This window comes from Magnolia sinica, chromosome 8 (assembly GCF_029962835.1).
Source record: "Magnolia sinica isolate HGM2019 chromosome 8, MsV1, whole genome shotgun sequence".
In the NCBI taxonomy this organism is placed as follows: Eukaryota; Viridiplantae; Streptophyta; class Magnoliopsida; order Magnoliales; family Magnoliaceae; genus Magnolia; species Magnolia sinica.
Window position 1 is genome coordinate 13,480,259 of NC_080580.1, and position 17,577 is coordinate 13,497,835.

Genomic DNA, 17,577 nt, shown 5'->3' on the forward strand with positions numbered 1-17,577 from the left:
GCACATAGTTCGGTTCGGTCCGGTTCTGGGGTGAAATTGGAACTGGACCGTTCCTTACGGTTTTAGGATTTTCGGAACCGAAACTGGACCGTTAGCACCCTAGAACCGAACCGGAACTAGACCATGAAAACCAATTCGGTTCCGGATCGGTTCCACAGTTCTGGACTTTTTATAATCCAGCCCAATTGCATGCTTTATTTTATAATTTAGCCCATGTCCATTCGCGTTGTGATCCATTTGATGAATGATTTAGATATTGTATATGGTGTGAAAAAATACATTTATGAAAACAATCAAAAGGTGTGTTGTAAACCATAAATCATGAGTCAAATATTCAACTAAAATATATTGTAAACTCACGGTTCTATATTCGATTCCACGGTTCGGTTCCATGTTCGGTTCCACCGATCAGATCCACGGTTCGGATTCATGGTTCGGTTCGGTTCTATATACCCCCAAACTGGAACAGAACCGAAGTAAACAGTTCTTTAATTTTTGGAACCGAAACCGGAACCGATGCACTCTAGAACCGGACCAAACCAGACCGTTTGCTCGGTTCTGGTCCGGTTCCACAGTTCTACCGATTCGATGTGCACCCCTAATTGAAATGATAATTGATAGATATATTGGGTTTGATTGGGTTGGTATGAGAGAATTGTTCTATTGAATTCCTCTACTAGTTATAGCATTAACCTAGCCATCTAGATGCCTGATGGTTGCTATAATCGTATTACACATTTCGACTCTTCTTGCCTATAATCCTGTCATATGTCCTATAACTGCTTCTACACGATCATTCTTCAATCGACCACTTAATAGATGACATGTTATTGCTCGATGCGCTCAAGCTATACTATTATAAAATCATCTTTATATATCCACGAAAATCTCCAAATACACCACACAAATCCATCTGTATCACGCGCAATTCACTTTGATTGACTTTTGTAGGAATTGGCAAAATGGGAATGAACAACTATAATATCAAAAATTGAGAAAAGGGATTGTATGCATTTCACTTTTTAAATTTTTTTCACATAAAGGTTTTAAGAGAAAAACTTAGATACTCTAATAGAGTGCGTTGGATGATAGGCAAGCAGTTAGAAGTTGCATACTTGGCACACAAGTATGTCGAATTAAAATATCCAAATTATGGTTTTCAATTTTAGTTGGATCATGAATTTATATTAGTGGTGTTTGAATAAATTCTTTGCCATGACTCAAATAAAGACTTGAAAAACTATTTTAGATCTCTTAAAAGCCTAAAAACATGTTGGCAAATTGCTTTAAGCAAATGCAAAATTAATACTTAATAGATAAGATAATTATTTAAAATTGTTCTTGAAAATTGCTTATACGAAAATGCATATGTTTGATAAACATTATAAGAAAAACAATTTTCCGAAGAATTTCAATGTTGAGTGTTGAATCCCCACTCTTTCCTTGGCATCACTCACTCATATCTTAAATCTATCTCATTTTTTGAGTGATACCCTGCTAAGATACGGCGAAACAAATGAAGGGAGTGAATGTCACATAGTCATTGCAATGGGCCTCACAGCTCATCTATCCCATTTATCGAGAAATGAGATTTATTAAGCCCACGCGTTTGTTCTCATGCACACACCATGCCTTTACCATCATGGCACGTAGGTTTGAGATCCATTCCATCTATTAGAAGGACCACTATATTGATGCCCTATCTCAAGAATTATGTTGATCCATTGATAGGTGAGCCATATTTTACAAAATAGATGTAGGACTCTAAGCACTTGGTTGACATTTTCTAAGTCATCTGCTAGTTTTCATTATTGGGCCCATTTTGTGAGTAGAGCAAATAGATTTTAGGGAAAACATAGTCAGACCAATCTGGAGATGGATTAGATCTCAAACTTACATGCCATGATGGCACATGCTAGAAGGTGAATGGCTTTACATTAGTGTGCACATAACAAACCTTATGGGACAGATATCTTCAATTTTACTTGTTCTTTCCCAAGTTTATAAAAGCAAAAACAATTGTAAGAAACGAGGGATTAAGTACTGCAAAAAAAAAGGCACACTTGAAATTTTATTTTTCTAAAATTGATTAAGTAGTTAATCAAACACATTTAATGTTAAAAAAATGATTTCAAAATCAAAATTATGAAACAAAGAAATTAACAAAGCTCTGAACACCTTCTCACGTGTGAACACGTATGAAGGAATGATGCCCACACTTTCTTAACGTTTTCCATCGATCGGTTTTTACTTGATTTGATTAAAATGTGAGGTGGACTTAGAGGTAAGAATGTGTTTAACTTGGAGTTGGCAATAGCCAAATGAAGCTTGGAATCTACGGGCGGCTAGAAACTGTAGAATTGCTTTACAAATTTCTCAGCTCAATTGACTCCTGTAGTTGGTCTGTGGCCATAGATTTTGAGTAAGGGCCTCGGTTATGAAAAATGAAGGGGTTAAGCACCATGTTCTAACCGTACAATGCACGATCTCTACTTTATGTGATTTTATATATTTTATGCAAATTTAGAAGAATTTCGGCATTATTGTATCTAGTCATGCTTTAAAAAGTTTAAGACTTCGACCAAGCAAAAAAGATAAAATAAACAGTACCTAGCCCTAATGAGTGGGGTTTAAGACCTAGGTGTTGTATTTTTACGTATCAAGTGTCACATATACAAAATATAGTCTTCCTATTATAATATGAAACATTAGACAATGCATGACACTTGATACGTAGACACTTAGAAATTTTACATATGTGAAAAACATCCTATTTGTAAAGATTTAAAATTGTGGGGGCTATGTACTTAGATGTATTACAATGTTCCAAAGTTATAAATCCATACAAATATTATATTGGCTCATGTGGGATGATTGAGCTGATATATTTTTAAAATATTACCTTTTGCAGGCCCAATAGATGAAAGGTCTAGATCTTGCATATGTATTACTTTTATGAATTTTAAGTACTTGATAACTCACATTATATGAATGCTTGTCTTTCTGGAGTTTCACTTACCATGAAGCAAATGGTGACTTAAGTTTCCCAAGTGGATTAGTAGTGAATGCACCTTAATTCAATGTTAATTCTGATTTACATTTTATTATGTAGAAAGTGATATTATATAATATTAGGTCCAATAATAGACGGACCGTTGGCACATATCACTTAACTGTTTAATACACTTATCGCTGCTTTTCTATAAATGGTTCATATTATTGATCTTAAATATAAAGTTGTTGATAGGGTGACGAGTACGCATGCCTAATTTATAAGACAAGTTATATTCACTTTTGACATCGTTCACAATACTTTCTAGACAATGTTAACTGCTTAAAAAGGTGGAGGAAATGTTATTTCCATTCGATCATGTGCCAACGTAGAACACTTGTTAGATCCAGTCAATTCATATGATAGTTCCTACGAAAGATTTTTCTTAACTCTTGGTTAATAAATAGATTTATCAGGTGAGCCATATATATATATATATATATATATATATATATATATATATATATATATATATATATATATATATATATATATCTATCAAGGCTAAATCTGAAATTGTGGGAGGTGCTCTCAGATACATAAACCACCTAACGCATGAAATTCAAATTTAGTCAATATGTATTTGATAAATGGGTTAACATAAAATTGAAGATTTGCACTAAAGAAACTATATGTTGAATGTTATGGATCAATATGCACATGTTTTATGTTGACATGTAGGTCTTGGAGACAAGGTGTCTAGAATTAAACATATTGCATGTTTTAATGATTAAATTGGTAGCCGTCAAATGAATGGTTAGAAAGAATATTGTTAGCGGTTTGAATTCAAAGATGATTGTTAGATCAATGAGATTTTTAGGCTATATTCTATTCTTATTGGAGGATAAATTTAGATATTTGAGATTGGTATCATATGAGACTATAAGTTTATGTGATGAACTATGTTATTTTACCATCAACAAATGTATTTAATAGCCAAACTTATGCAACTATGAAGCTTATTGTTCAATTAGTCGATCAAGATACTTGATAATGAACTTACTTGATAATGAACTTGGACATTTATCCTCCATATTCAGTTGTCAAATATCCATTGATTATATTAAATTCTAATCACTAATTGATAAATTGGCAAACCTTTCATGTGTTAAGGAACATGTGATAACATGATAATGTTGCAATATGAAAGTTATACTCTATTTTAATTGTCATGTCTATGCATGACAGATTACTCCAGCCTCTTTGTACTGCAAATACAATAAGTTCGATTGACTTTACGACTAGTTGGTTGAATGTGGGCTAGTAATGTTGATTAAATGGTAAAAGTACATTCAAAGTTAAGAAAGTTGGTTGTATTTAGAGCCGGTGATATGACAACTATCATAATAAAAGTGATACTCGGTATCTGTTGCTTGATGGAGTCGTAATTATTGACTCTATGAGGTTAGAAATGAGTTTGATATACTTTGGCTTGAGATATGAATAGTCAAAGAAGCTGCAACTGATTGCTAAAGACTTGATTGATGAGCAAAATAAGGAATCCGCTTAAGCAGAGACTTGTTTCTAAGTAACTAGTTAGTGAGGCAATAACTTACCAATACGATGATCCCTAGCTGATCTGAAAGGATGATTAGCCACAATGGGCTTAAGACATGATCAAACTTGTATGAGTGGTAACAATGATGAATTTTTCATAATAGGTGAAAGCCTGACGGATAAATGATGGGTGAAGGTAAAAGGCCCATGGGTCATAAATGCTAAGACCGAATGACTATCTAAAAGATTAGTCAATGATACATCGAAGAGAATGGGGCTGAGCCTAATATATGAGCTACCAGTATTTGCAACCCAACTTAGACAAGTAGAGATCTTATACAATAGGTTCAATGAGTAAACAACAAAACACGAGGTAGACGATTGCACTGATATAAATGAGCTCCTTCTATGACGTATAGTACGAGCAACAATGAAGAAGGATGAGTTTTTTAGAACTCTTAATGAATTCATAACCATATATTTGGTGGTGTATATAGTTGCTGCATACACTTAATGGAATTCACCTATATGAGTGTGGAGGTGGAGGCCGCTTCCTATGAGAATCTAAACGAATTCTCTAGAGTACTCATGAAATCTAGGTAATGGTGCATGACCGAAACGTACTGAACCGCAGAATCACTTGTAGTGAAAAAGTTGTGTGAGTGACATGTACTTGCGATCTACATCAAAAGGAATCAAGTTCAAGATTATGGTGTCACCTGATTCCTGTAGACCTGTCATGCTTACTCTAATATCGACTCTAATGTCGGTTCAAGTCTATGGTAACACCGACACCATTGCACAACTCGCCCATCTTAACTCGAAATGTCAAAAATTTTGAAACATATGGGGGATTGTTGTATTTTAAATTATTTTAAAGTAATTTAGTGTTTCAAAATATCCATTGGGACGGATTATGACTGTGGCCATAGGTGCCCTATGGATGTGCCTTTTCACTTAAGTCTGAAAGGTTGCATCCTTTCATATTTTGTTTTGAAAAGTTATGTCTTTTGAAATCTAAGGGTCACACCAATTGGGTTTAAACTCAATAGTCACAACCCTTTGTGAAAGGGTGTCTCTATATCTTTAAGGGTGTCTTCTCAAAGTCTATAAATAGACTTCTACTTTTTTGTTTTTAGTATGGATTAGAAAATCAGGTTTCCTCTTAAAAATGTGTTCAAGTATTTTCTAGTTCGGGTTAAGACTACAAGTGGTTCGAGCCCGTGTACAGTGAGTGCACCGCTCGGACCGGGTCATAGTCGTTGTATTCTGGAGGTCGATTGCTCTGTAAACTTGTTGCACTTGGGACGCTGTGCAAGGGGAATAAATTCGATTTCAAGCCGAGTGACTCACGTCACACCTCGACTTCTATAAATCAATAAGTTTTCTATTTTCTTATTTTAATTTTAATTTTATTTTATTTAAATAGTTTTTCAAACTCCATATCCCAACACTAGGTAGGCTAAATAAAATAAGAAATAAAGTAAACAGGAGAGAGGATTGCATAAATAAAAAAGGTAAGTATGTGTATTGGTGATCTGTTTAGGATGTGTAGACTTGAATGCAAGTTAATTGAGATGTGAGAAGGAAAATGGGAGACTCGACACCATTTTCTAAAGAAGGGATGGTCGGATATCCTCGATCCTAGCCCTACTCTTTGACTTCAGTAACTTCTTTGACTTAAAATATTTGTGTTTTTTTGTCAAACAGATTAATGACATAGTTAGGCTTTTAAGGGAGCAAAGGGATGAAGAGCATAGCCAATATTGGCTTGTGTGTGGCTTCAATTAGGCAGCGGTGCATTGACTTTGGCTTGATCAGTTCCCTCGTGGCCCACCCAAGACGATCAGAACAACCCTTTGATCTCCGACAACCCTCTACTCTCTGTTGCACTCCCCTCTGAACTCTCTCTATCCGACCCTCCCTTAGTGTCTGAGCCCGGGTGCTACTTAAATAAGAGAAAGTGCCCGTGCATCATGGACAAATGGAAACCATTGGTACATCACAGGGCCACTATGGCGTGTGTGATTGGTTGTTGCAGCAGCTCGCAGCGATATGGAGGCTAAAGAGTAGCTATGCCTGGATACGATGGTCGGTCCACCGTATGCATGGATAAGGATTTCCAACCAGTATTTAGGCCTTTTGGCAATTCTTGCCTGCTTTGCGTGTGAACCTATATTGGTACTCCCTTGCCTGTTCTACTTTCCGTATGGCTTGATCTGGGTTGATCCGACCCGGTAGCTGCCTTCGAGGCATACTTTTGACCATACAATTGCCTAGATTGGGGCCCACTGAAGTCAGCATGTAGGAATTTGATTCATTAAAAGTGGGGTGTCTACAAAAGCCAAAGAAGCCCTACAATAGCAATAATCATAATGTACATAATAAATTTTGACTAAAAACTAAAAAATAACTGCCCAAAAAGATCTATGTTTTAGAAATCATTTAGGGGCCAATTACTTTTAGCATTGGGCAGCATATAAAGCTTGTCAAGACATTTCTAATGACATATTATACATGCAAAACAAATAATTAGTGACAAAGTTAAGATTGTCAAAAGTTGTAATGCATGCTAGACCTTAAATTAAATTTCCTGACTCAATTTTGTTCAATCTTGGTCATCTATGAGGTTAACCTTCTCTTTATGTTACATGAGAAACTTCAACTTGAAAAATTAAATTTGTCATTGACTTTTAGTATGATAGTAGAGATTTAAAGAGATAGTGTTACTGATTCGAACTCCACTTTATAAGCCCTGATTATGCCCTTGAAACCCTTGGAATGAATTAGAAAGTATTCTTTATTCCTCTACTTCTTCCAAATCCTTATTATACCTGATATATAAAGTATCACAACTGGAATAGGAAACAAATCCCACACTTACGCAACTCTATGCGCACACCCTTCGATGCTATCAACGACCATCGATATCATTGAACTTCCTTGGATGATATCGAGTAATAACACTAAAATGTTTCAGCAACTAACACGGGATTTTTCGAATTTTCTCAATGGAATCGAGCACCTGTCGATGACATCAACCTCTGCTCGATGGCATCGAGTGGTCAGTCATTGCCATAACCAGACCCTGTTATTAACAAATTTAAAACATTAATAACAATATCATGATCTCCAAATCCTAAAACATTCTAAAAAGATCATAATTTATATATTAAAAAAAGATTAAAAATTTACAATAATTCTTAAAATCATTTATGTTTGAAAAGCTGTTTAATGACTAATTACCTTTGGCATCGAACCCATGCGTAGCTAATCACTAATGGCCATAGAAAGATATAAACCCTGAATTTAATTCTCTAGCCCATTTTCTTTGATCCCGGCCAGCTCACCCCACCGTGAGGTTGACATTGACTTTTTCCTGCAAGGTGAACCTACTTGCGTCGGTGGTCCTTCATTGGACACTTCAAAATGAAAAAGAAAACGGTCATATTTCCTGCACGGTTAGGATTCTTCAAACCAATACTGTGATCTAGAGAGTGGAATTTCCACAATTTACTACTTTTAATTTGAGTTGATGTATCTACGTGTACGATGTTGGTGTGCCTGTGTATGAAGCTTCGTGCTCTGTTAGAGCATCAAATAACTCCAGTCACTCCCCACCTCTTTCTCATCCTTGCTGAGGACTGCCAAAAACCAGGGGCTGCAGAGTCCATAAATAGAATCACATTCGCTCATTGATTAGTCGCCCTTTTACTTCTCTTTCGTTTTTTTTTTTTTTAATCCTCTGTTTATTTCAGCTGAAAATCTCTCTCTCTCTCTCTCTCTCTCTCTCTCTCTCTCTCATTGGCTATCTTTTTTCTCCTCTCCTCTTAAAAAAAATACTTTTCTCCATGTTCTTTCAATCAACTATCTCTTCCATACTTCTGTTAATGATCTCTCAGGAAATGACTGTTTCTTGTTCTTTCAACTGACTTTTTCTGATCAGCACAAGTGTAGCAGTGTAGAGCAATGTCTCAACAGGTACTTCTTTTCTTTTCCCTATTTCTCTTTCGTCTTCTGGGCTGTTTCACAATATCTTTCTTCTTGTTTTGCTCTCTGTGGATTCTGGAGCCACTATTTACACCTATTCACACCCTCCTTTTTTTTTATTTCCATACACCCATATTTTCATTTTGGGAATTATTGTAGTACCATCATGTACTATTCTTTAACTAGTTTGGTGCTTTTTTCCTTATATGGGTTTTTTGGGCCACTATTCACACCCACCCATTGGATATGCACACACCCATTTTCCATTTTCCAATTTAAAAAATGGAAGTGGGTACATTTTTTTTTTTTAAAAGTTGGGTGTAAATGTCAATCTCTCTCTCTCTCTGGCGTTTTTCTTTTATTTATATTGTGATTGATTTTGATGGCAGGAAGGAGGATGGCCGTTGGGTTTGCAGCCGTTGAATATGAGAGTTGGGTTGGTGAGAAGTAGAGAATTATCTGGGTCCATTTCCTTCAGCACCTTGTTATCTGATTCTCCAAGCTCTTCTTCTGTTACCTCTTCAGATTTAGATACCCAGGTCAGAAAATTAATAAATATTAGAAAAGAAAGAAAAGACGCACCAATGTAGAATTCTAATTCACTCTTTCAACTTGTGGTAATACAATAGTACAAATTTGTATTATTGTTCTACCATAAGTATGGAAAGAAATGGTTTTCTCTAATCAGAAAGGTGGGTGTGGATATCAAATTCCTCCTTTCATTATTTTTTTCAGGGAATTTTACAAAAAACTACCTACTTGATAAGGAATTCACATTCCGGTTCCTTTTTCAAAAAGCTTTTCAAATTTTCAATTGGAAAATGTTTCCCTTTGTGTGGTCCACCCGAATCATGGATGGGCCTGCTGTTTGGGCACCGGTTGTAAATTTTGGTGTGGCATCTAATGAGTTAAGTGAATTTCATATAATTATGAGGGTGGATCCTATAAAAATCAAAGATAGTAGGTTGTCTCCCATTTCTTTGGTGTGGCGCATGAATCACATGTCAACCTGAGTTTTTAGCCTCAGGCTAATGTGGGTACACATCTAATGGTAGAAATTACAGTGGGCTCAAAATAAATCAATACTAGTGTCCCTCTCTATACTATTCCAAAGCATAGATATAAATGAATCACATGTCAACTTGATTTTTTGGCATTGGGGCTAGTGTGGGTACACATCTAATGATCGGAGTGGATGTCACATACAAATCACAGTCGGCCCAAAAAAAATCAATGGTGGTGTCCCTCTCCACACTATTCCAAAGCATAGATATAAATGAATCGCATGTCAACCTGATTTTTTGGTATTGGGGCTAATGTGGCTACAATTCTAATGATCGGAATGGATGTCACATACAAATCATGGTGGGCCCACAAAAAATCAATGGTGGTGTCCCTGTCCACACTATTCCAAAGCATACATGTAAATGAATTTGAAGAGGCCCAAAGGTACCCTATGTGTTTGTGACATCCACTCCAATTATTAGATGTGTAATTCCATGAAAGGCTTAGAGATTTCTTATTTTTTATTTATTATTATTATTATTATTTTAAATCGAGTTAACTTGTGATGGAGGTGGGCCACACCAAAGAAAATAGTTAGGAGAGAGAGGGCCACTCTTGCTCACCGTGATGATTATATGAAATCCATATATTAGGCCCATCTAGATTCACGAGGGTCACACAAAAGGAAACAAATTTGGAAGGTGATAGTTGTCTAGTATACTATTTTCAATTGTGTGGTCCAACTTAATCGTTGATGGGGACAGATTTTTGGGACCTGAGCCTAACATGGGTAACACCTGTTTGTCAGGGTGGATATCATCTTCACATCAAGGTGGGGCCCACCCAAGCTGCCACGTTAAGATTTCTTATTCGAAATCTGATTTTGAAAAATATAAGGGAATGTAAATTTTTATTTATTTATTTACATTCCCTTTTATTTATTTTAAAAATAAAATAAAATAAAATAAATGAAATACACACTTCCAGCCCAGCCGCACATTTGGGTAGGCTACAATGTGCGTTCCCACATTTCATTTTGGTTGTGACAATTTACCACTGTTTAAATGTCTTACATGCACACCAATCCAGACCGTCCAAATGGTGGAAACTATTTTGGATAGAACTTAGCTTGAAAATCATCCTAATCGTGCATACCATGCTGTCCCATTGAAATGGAGGGCCATTTGATGGACAGTTAGAAAGAAGACGCTCAGCTCTCTAAATTCAGTGGGAAAACAAGACAGTTGAGATCGTCCATTCATGGTCAGGGCTGAAGGTTTGGATGGTCAGGATTTACATGTATGTTGTCACGTGGACTTGGTTTGAGATGGTGAATTGCCTCAACTTAGTGAGCTGTGGTCCATGTGGAGAAAGCACATGGTTGCCTTCTTTTTCATTGGAACATTTCTGATTTCTAATGCATTATCACTTTGACTTTATCAGCGTGTTTTCATATGATTGTGTTCTTAGCTTTTCTTGTAGAGAAATGATCACAATCAAACGTTGTACGTTCATTTAGAATGGGTGGGCCATGCCATAAAGATCGAAGGGTTGGAAAATTGGAACCATGAACCCAATATTACCTGGATCACACACATACACTGAGCATTGGCAGTACATTGATTTCAGTGGTATGGCCTTTGGATCATATAGATCAGGAAAAACTTGGGTTAGAGTTTCATTCCTTCCCCCCCACCTATTTTTTTTTTTAAAAAAATAAAAATAAAATAAAAATAAAATAAAATTACATGTAGCACTCTCCCTTTGTATTATATCTAATTAATAAACTCATTCTTATCAGATCGATCCACTGGTCAAGTGGGCCACAGTTTTCAAAACGAATATAGATTATTGAAATAGATGAAGTTTTCTAAACCATCCACCTGTTTCCAATATTGAGGCCCACATGCTGAGTAGGCCAGATTTATATTTTCGAAAAACGTGTACAAGGTTGGACCACAAGGATGGATGGATTGGATCTCGTACTGATGTGCCATGTTGACACGTGTGACATGTACATGTGCTTTACACACGCATGTGCACTTAGAAAAGCTATATACTCTTTTCTTTCTAATAATCCTCTACATAAAACCTATTACCAACTTTCTAACACCGATATCAATCATAGCTCCGGCCGATAAATGATACTGCATCATTCCTTTGAAAGCACTGTCTTACCAACCTTCCACATGCAGAATGATATGCTTTTGTGTATGCATTTAAATATTTATTCACATCTTTTATATTCTTTAATCTATATATATATATATATATGGGAAATGGTTCTATGCGGTCAAGCTCATGGGAACTTCCCATGAGGTTGAGCTGTGTGGGCCCCACCGTGATGCATGTCGAACATCAACACCTTGCATTTGATGGATCCCCTTTAAATTATGGGATATCTAAAAAATCAGCCGTATAAGGAACTCAGGTGGGCCATACCATCTAAAATCATGTGAAGACATGCCTAAAACATATAAAAGCACTTGGTGGGGATGCATCTAAAACTTGGTCTGACCCCTCATCCAAGTGGCACACACGTAATGGATGGGCTGGATTCATAAACCACACCTCGGTGGGCCCAAAAAATGATTATGAATGTTTTAATGGGATGGTAACTCCTCTCAACTTTTGTACACTGTGGCCGACCAAAGTCATTGATTGACTTGATTTTTAAGACCGAGGCCCACCATGGAATGACGCATCTAACTGATGGGGTAGATGTTCAACACCATCACAGTGGGGCCCACACAGCTTGATCTCATGGGAAGTTCACAGAGCTCCACTGCATAGAACCATTTCCATATATATATATATATATATATATATGGAAAAGGTACTATGCGCTCGAGCGGATGGGAATGTCCCATGAGGTCGAGTTGTGTGGGGCCCACCGTGATGCGTTTCGAACATCTACCCCATCAGTCAGATGCACCATTCCATCGTGGGCCTAGGTCTCAAAAATCAAGTCAATCCGTGACTTGTGTGGGCCACACCACATACAGAAGTGGAGAGGGGCCATGCACCATTAAAACATTCATAATCATTTTTTGGGCCCACCGAGATGTGGTTTGCAAATCCAGCCCATCCATTATGTGTATCCCACTTGGATGAGGGTTCAGACCAAGTTTCAGCAGCATTCAAAACTCAGGTGGGCCCCACCAAGTGCTTTTATATGTTTTTGGCATGTCTTCACATGATTTTAGATGGTATGGCCCACCTGAGTTCCGTATACGGCTGATTTTTGGGATATCCCATAAGTTAAAGGGGACCTATAAAATACACGGTGTTGATGGTCGACACGCATCACGGTGGGGCCCACACAGTTCGACCTCACGGGAGCTTATCGTGAGGTCGAGCGCATAGTACCTTTTATATATATATATATATATATATATATATATATATATATATATATATATATATATATATATATATATATATGACTCGTTGGATTCTTGGAGTTGAGTTTTCAGGTTTTTGAAACGTGATCACAATCTCATAGCATTATAGTCCTCTTCATTGACATCAAGTGTAGTCGAGTTTTCGAGTTTTTGGAGTATGATCACATTCAAGCATTAGAGTCCTTTTCATTTAGAAATTAAGGGTTCCTTTGGGTAGAAGAACATGCAGGTCTAATTTCAAATATGGCGGGCTCCATACCCTCCATGTAGGATTCGGTGCAAGAAAGCGACACCATGCGTCCTTTGTATACTTGAAATTAGTAGACACCATTGTCTGTATAGTTGAAATTAGTAGTGTTTTTGCATTTTCCTAAGACTTTGTTTATTGCATTTATCTTGAACTAGGACCAGGACCAGGACCACTAACAGCTTTTTTATTTTTGAACCATCCATGGTTCTCATACATGGGTGGCTCACCTGATGAATGGAAAGGCGTAATTTCTATATAAGGTGCTTCATGGAGAAGGCCACCTTATGCACAGATTAGATGTCTCAGCGACATGCCAGATTAGCGTGTGTTGTATGTAAAGATGTGTGGTGCTAGTAAATTAACCTAATAAAACTGAATGTATTCTCTTAGATTTGATTACATAGTAACTTAGGTTTTATTAGCTTAGGACGATTGTATCTTTAAACCATAGCTTAAGAGATTGAAGAAAAAAAACTGACTCCCCCAAGTTGACTCAACTCAATCAAATCTCAACAAGATTCCACAAAACTTGATCTAGTCACGACTTTGACAGAATTCGAGAATGACTCAACTCGATGTTGGAGTTATGCCTTAAAAAACCAATGTGAATCTTGCCCATTAATTGTTACTCAATTACACCTGCACACATTCAATACCAATAACACAAAACCAAAAAAAAAGAAAAAAAGAAAAAAAAAAAAAAAGGGATCTAAAGTAAAAAAAAATTCAAAAGGCTAAATCAAAAGCAAAAGATAAGATGCGTAACTATTTACGTGATTTGGAAATATGCCTACATTCACCGGTAACAAAATAAAGTTTTCTTCTTTATTATAAAAATTTTTAAAAAAAAATTTAAAAAAAAAAAACCAAAAAAAAATTACAAGGCCTACATCTTATTCTCACTCTTTTTTTTTTTTTTTTTTCTTTTTTCTTTTTGCATAAGAAATCTTTCACCCGAAAAACCCCTAAAAGAAGCTCTCATATTCTACATATGTTCCCTTACATAGAAAAGCCATAAGAGAGCACTTAAAAATTCCTAGAGAAATTACGCTTCACTATCCTATACATATGTAGAGAGAGAGAGAGAGGATATTACAAGATTCTCCCACTTAAAGACTAATTTCTCTAATAGAGCAAAAAAAAAAAAAGAAAAAAAGAAAAAAAGAAAAAAAAAGAAAACAAAACACTCCAAGTAATAGTTTTCTAAATGTCATCAATTACCAGACAACACCAAGCCTAAAAGAAGTACCGCACCAAACAAGCTCATCTCTTATAATAGGCTTTGTTAATATATCTACTATGTTGTTGTTGGTGTGAATCTTTTACAATGGCAAAATATCTTTAGAGATAACATCTTGCATATAATGATAACAAACATCTATGTGTTTAGACCTTGTATGGTAAATTTGATTCTTAGCAAAGTACCTTGGCTAACATAATAGACACAAATCTCCTCATGTTCTAAACCAGGTTCACTGACTAGGTCTTTTAACCATAAAGCCTCTTTCACAGCTTTTGAAGCAACCATATACTTTTCTTTAATGGTAGATGGAGCAACTGTCAATTCTAACATTGATTTTCAACGAATCAAATCACCTACAAGAGTGAAAACATAGCTTGTAGGACATTGGTGATCTTATTCATAGATCATGATGATCACAGGTCTTAAATGGACATGTTATAATGTCATAATTAATATGTGGAAGTACTTTAAATATAGATGAACATGGGTAGGGATTCCTCTATTTGCCTTTGGAAACTTGATGTTGGACACAATGGTTACTAAGGGAGAATTGTAAGTTATGAATCTTAGTACTATATTATTCCATGACCATCTGACCTACACCTATGATTACTATTATTATTATGTGCTCATCTTATGTGAGGGAATTGATGATGAGTTAGGATGGAAATTTCTACCACCGTGCTCTACAACGAGTGGGTACCTTGCCCTACCCAGATACGAGTTTGAGTGTGCTATGAGAAAAGGCACTTGATGTTGAATGTATTGGACACTTTGAGTTGGTGGATCAATTCAAGTTTGTAGACCGAGAGGTCTATCATGCCTAGGCTATGATTGACTTAAGGACATGCTAGATATGATTAATCTTTGGATTTAAGGACATGTGAGAAGTTCAAGGTCTTGCATACAGGTGCTTTGGCTTGGTTTAGGAGGTCATTTTATAGTCAATGAAAGTGGATGTAGCCAGTGCATGCAGAAGGGTCCAACTGAGGCACCTTCTACAAGCAATTGATTGGTTTCTTAGGAATTATCACTTGACTTCGATATTAATATTAGACATTCATCAAATAATATTTTATTGAGCTTAATATTAGACATTCATCAAATAATTTTTAATTGTACTTGATGATAGTCTAGTGATTTAGATATGGGTTTCACCATTTAATTTACATAGGTATTGGATCAATTGTGGATGACCATGACAATGGGAGGATTGGTTGAGATATTAAGTACACGATTACGGTGGGATTATAAACTCTCAATATAGTAGGCATATATAAGAATATAATGTGAAAGAGTACTATAACTAGTGTCTCTTTGAAACTATAATTCCTACTTACATATAAATCCTATTCCAAGAGATGAGGGTAACGCTCAAAGAGCTTTGGATGTCTTATGCCCCTGGGCATTACTTAGAGAGAGAGAGAGAGAGAGAGAGAGAGAGAGAGAGAGGAAACCTCTTGCCATTCCTCTTCCACCACATGTGCCACACAGGTGGGGTCTACATATGACAGCTCTATGGCCTCTTCGCTGACCCTGCTCTAAGGCTAACGTGTCGGCTCTCACATTCTTTTTTATCTAGGAAATATTTGGGAGAGATATTCTAGTTGAAAGATCACCAACGGCAAGCAGCTTGATTAAGATAATTGTAACTGTAGGACTTCAATTTTTACTTTTCAAAACCTTGATAATATCTAAATGAGAATTTTTAGGGCAAACTAAAATCTGAATTCTGAAAAACTTTTATATTTGACTATGTTTTGAAAATCCTAACACTCACTCAATACAACTCAACATTATTTATATACAAAATTCAGAAAAACTTGTATAAGTTTTTTAGTCGTGTTTCGCATCTACATGAGTTTTGTGTTTTTAAAGTTATGCTTTGATTGTGTCATTCTCACGATTCTATAATCTCTTCGTTGGTCACAGTCTACTGGGTCATTCTTCCCAGATAAAAGCACCACCCTCGGCAATCTCATCGGCATTTCTAGCATTCTAGAACTTTCTGGAAGAAGGCCTGAAAACTCAGAGGTGAAGAAGACCTGTAGGGTGAGGACATGGTTCTCTCTCTGCACAAAAGCTTGTGGTAATGGCTGCAATAGTCCCAACCATCCTCAATCACTGGGACACTTCCTTGAAGTGGAGAGAAAAGCTGCCGGAGTCTACCGGAGGAGGAATCGGAATCTGACCCGTTACCGCCGAAGCGAATTCCATGAATTTCGATCAGTTTATGAGTCAAATTCGCAGTTCGTGGGCCCCTTGATTGCTAGTTCTGATGAGTCTCTCTAGTTTTTGAGAAATGCTAGGGGTGATTTGTGCTATGTTCTAATGTGGGCTATTTATCAGGTGGGTCCCACTATGTCTGTAACATTATCCAAAAATTGGGCTGGTCTTATCATTTGGTGGGCCCCACTCATTAAAATGGATCGGTGGGGTGGTCCACATTTTTCTGTACAAGTGGCCTACCTGATGAGGAACCTGATTTTTTGGCCACATAACATACAGGGTTAGGCCCACCTGATGAACTGCTCAGATCACACAGACATGAGACACTGCCAAATTTGGACGTTCATCTAGTTTTGTTTACAGATGTTCAGGAACCAGATCCGTGGTTGGGATTAGATGTTGTAATGGGTCCCACCAGAGATTTATTCCCATGCCGATGGGTATGGTATACCATTTTCATGCGTGTTTGGATTGTGGTGGATCCACCATGCTCCACCTTCCTGAATTCCATGCTTCTTTGTGTTGAATTTCATGCAGAAGTAGAAATGAATAAAGATTTCGTTTCACATGGCCCCATCTCTCGTAGAGGACTACAAGTAGTTGTTTGATAGATTCCCTGACTATATCACCTGTATTCATGCAAAAAGTCATTTTACACGTGCTATGATTTGATTCAATCCGAATTGTCCAAATCGTGGCCCAACTTACAGATGGTTGATGATGCAAGTGTTATGAGATGTCTTAAATCTATATATAGAACTAGGGTTCGATCGAACCTCTAAATTTTACGGATTGGTCTCTGGACAATTTCAGCTCAATCGATCGATCTAATTCAGAAAATACATGTAAACTTTTCAGAAGGTTTTTAAAATATTCGATCACTTGAACATGGAGCCTGATCGATCGA

At 36.6% G+C, this 17,577-nt stretch overlaps 1 protein-coding gene across 1 annotated transcript; it reads left to right on the forward strand.

Annotated features, from left to right (window-relative positions):
• Positions 1 to 8,277: 8,277 nt before the first annotated feature.
• On the forward strand, positions 8,278 to 17,327 carry LOC131252925 (uncharacterized protein At3g17950-like). The gene is made up of 3 exons (XM_058253714.1): positions 8,278 to 8,530; positions 8,929 to 9,078; positions 16,374 to 17,327. The coding sequence occupies exons 1-3, from the start codon at positions 8,519 to 8,521 to the stop codon at positions 16,731 to 16,733; spliced, it is 522 nt and encodes a 173-aa protein (XP_058109697.1). The 5' UTR covers positions 8,278 to 8,518; the 3' UTR covers positions 16,734 to 17,327.
• Positions 17,328 to 17,577: the final 250 nt, after the last annotated feature.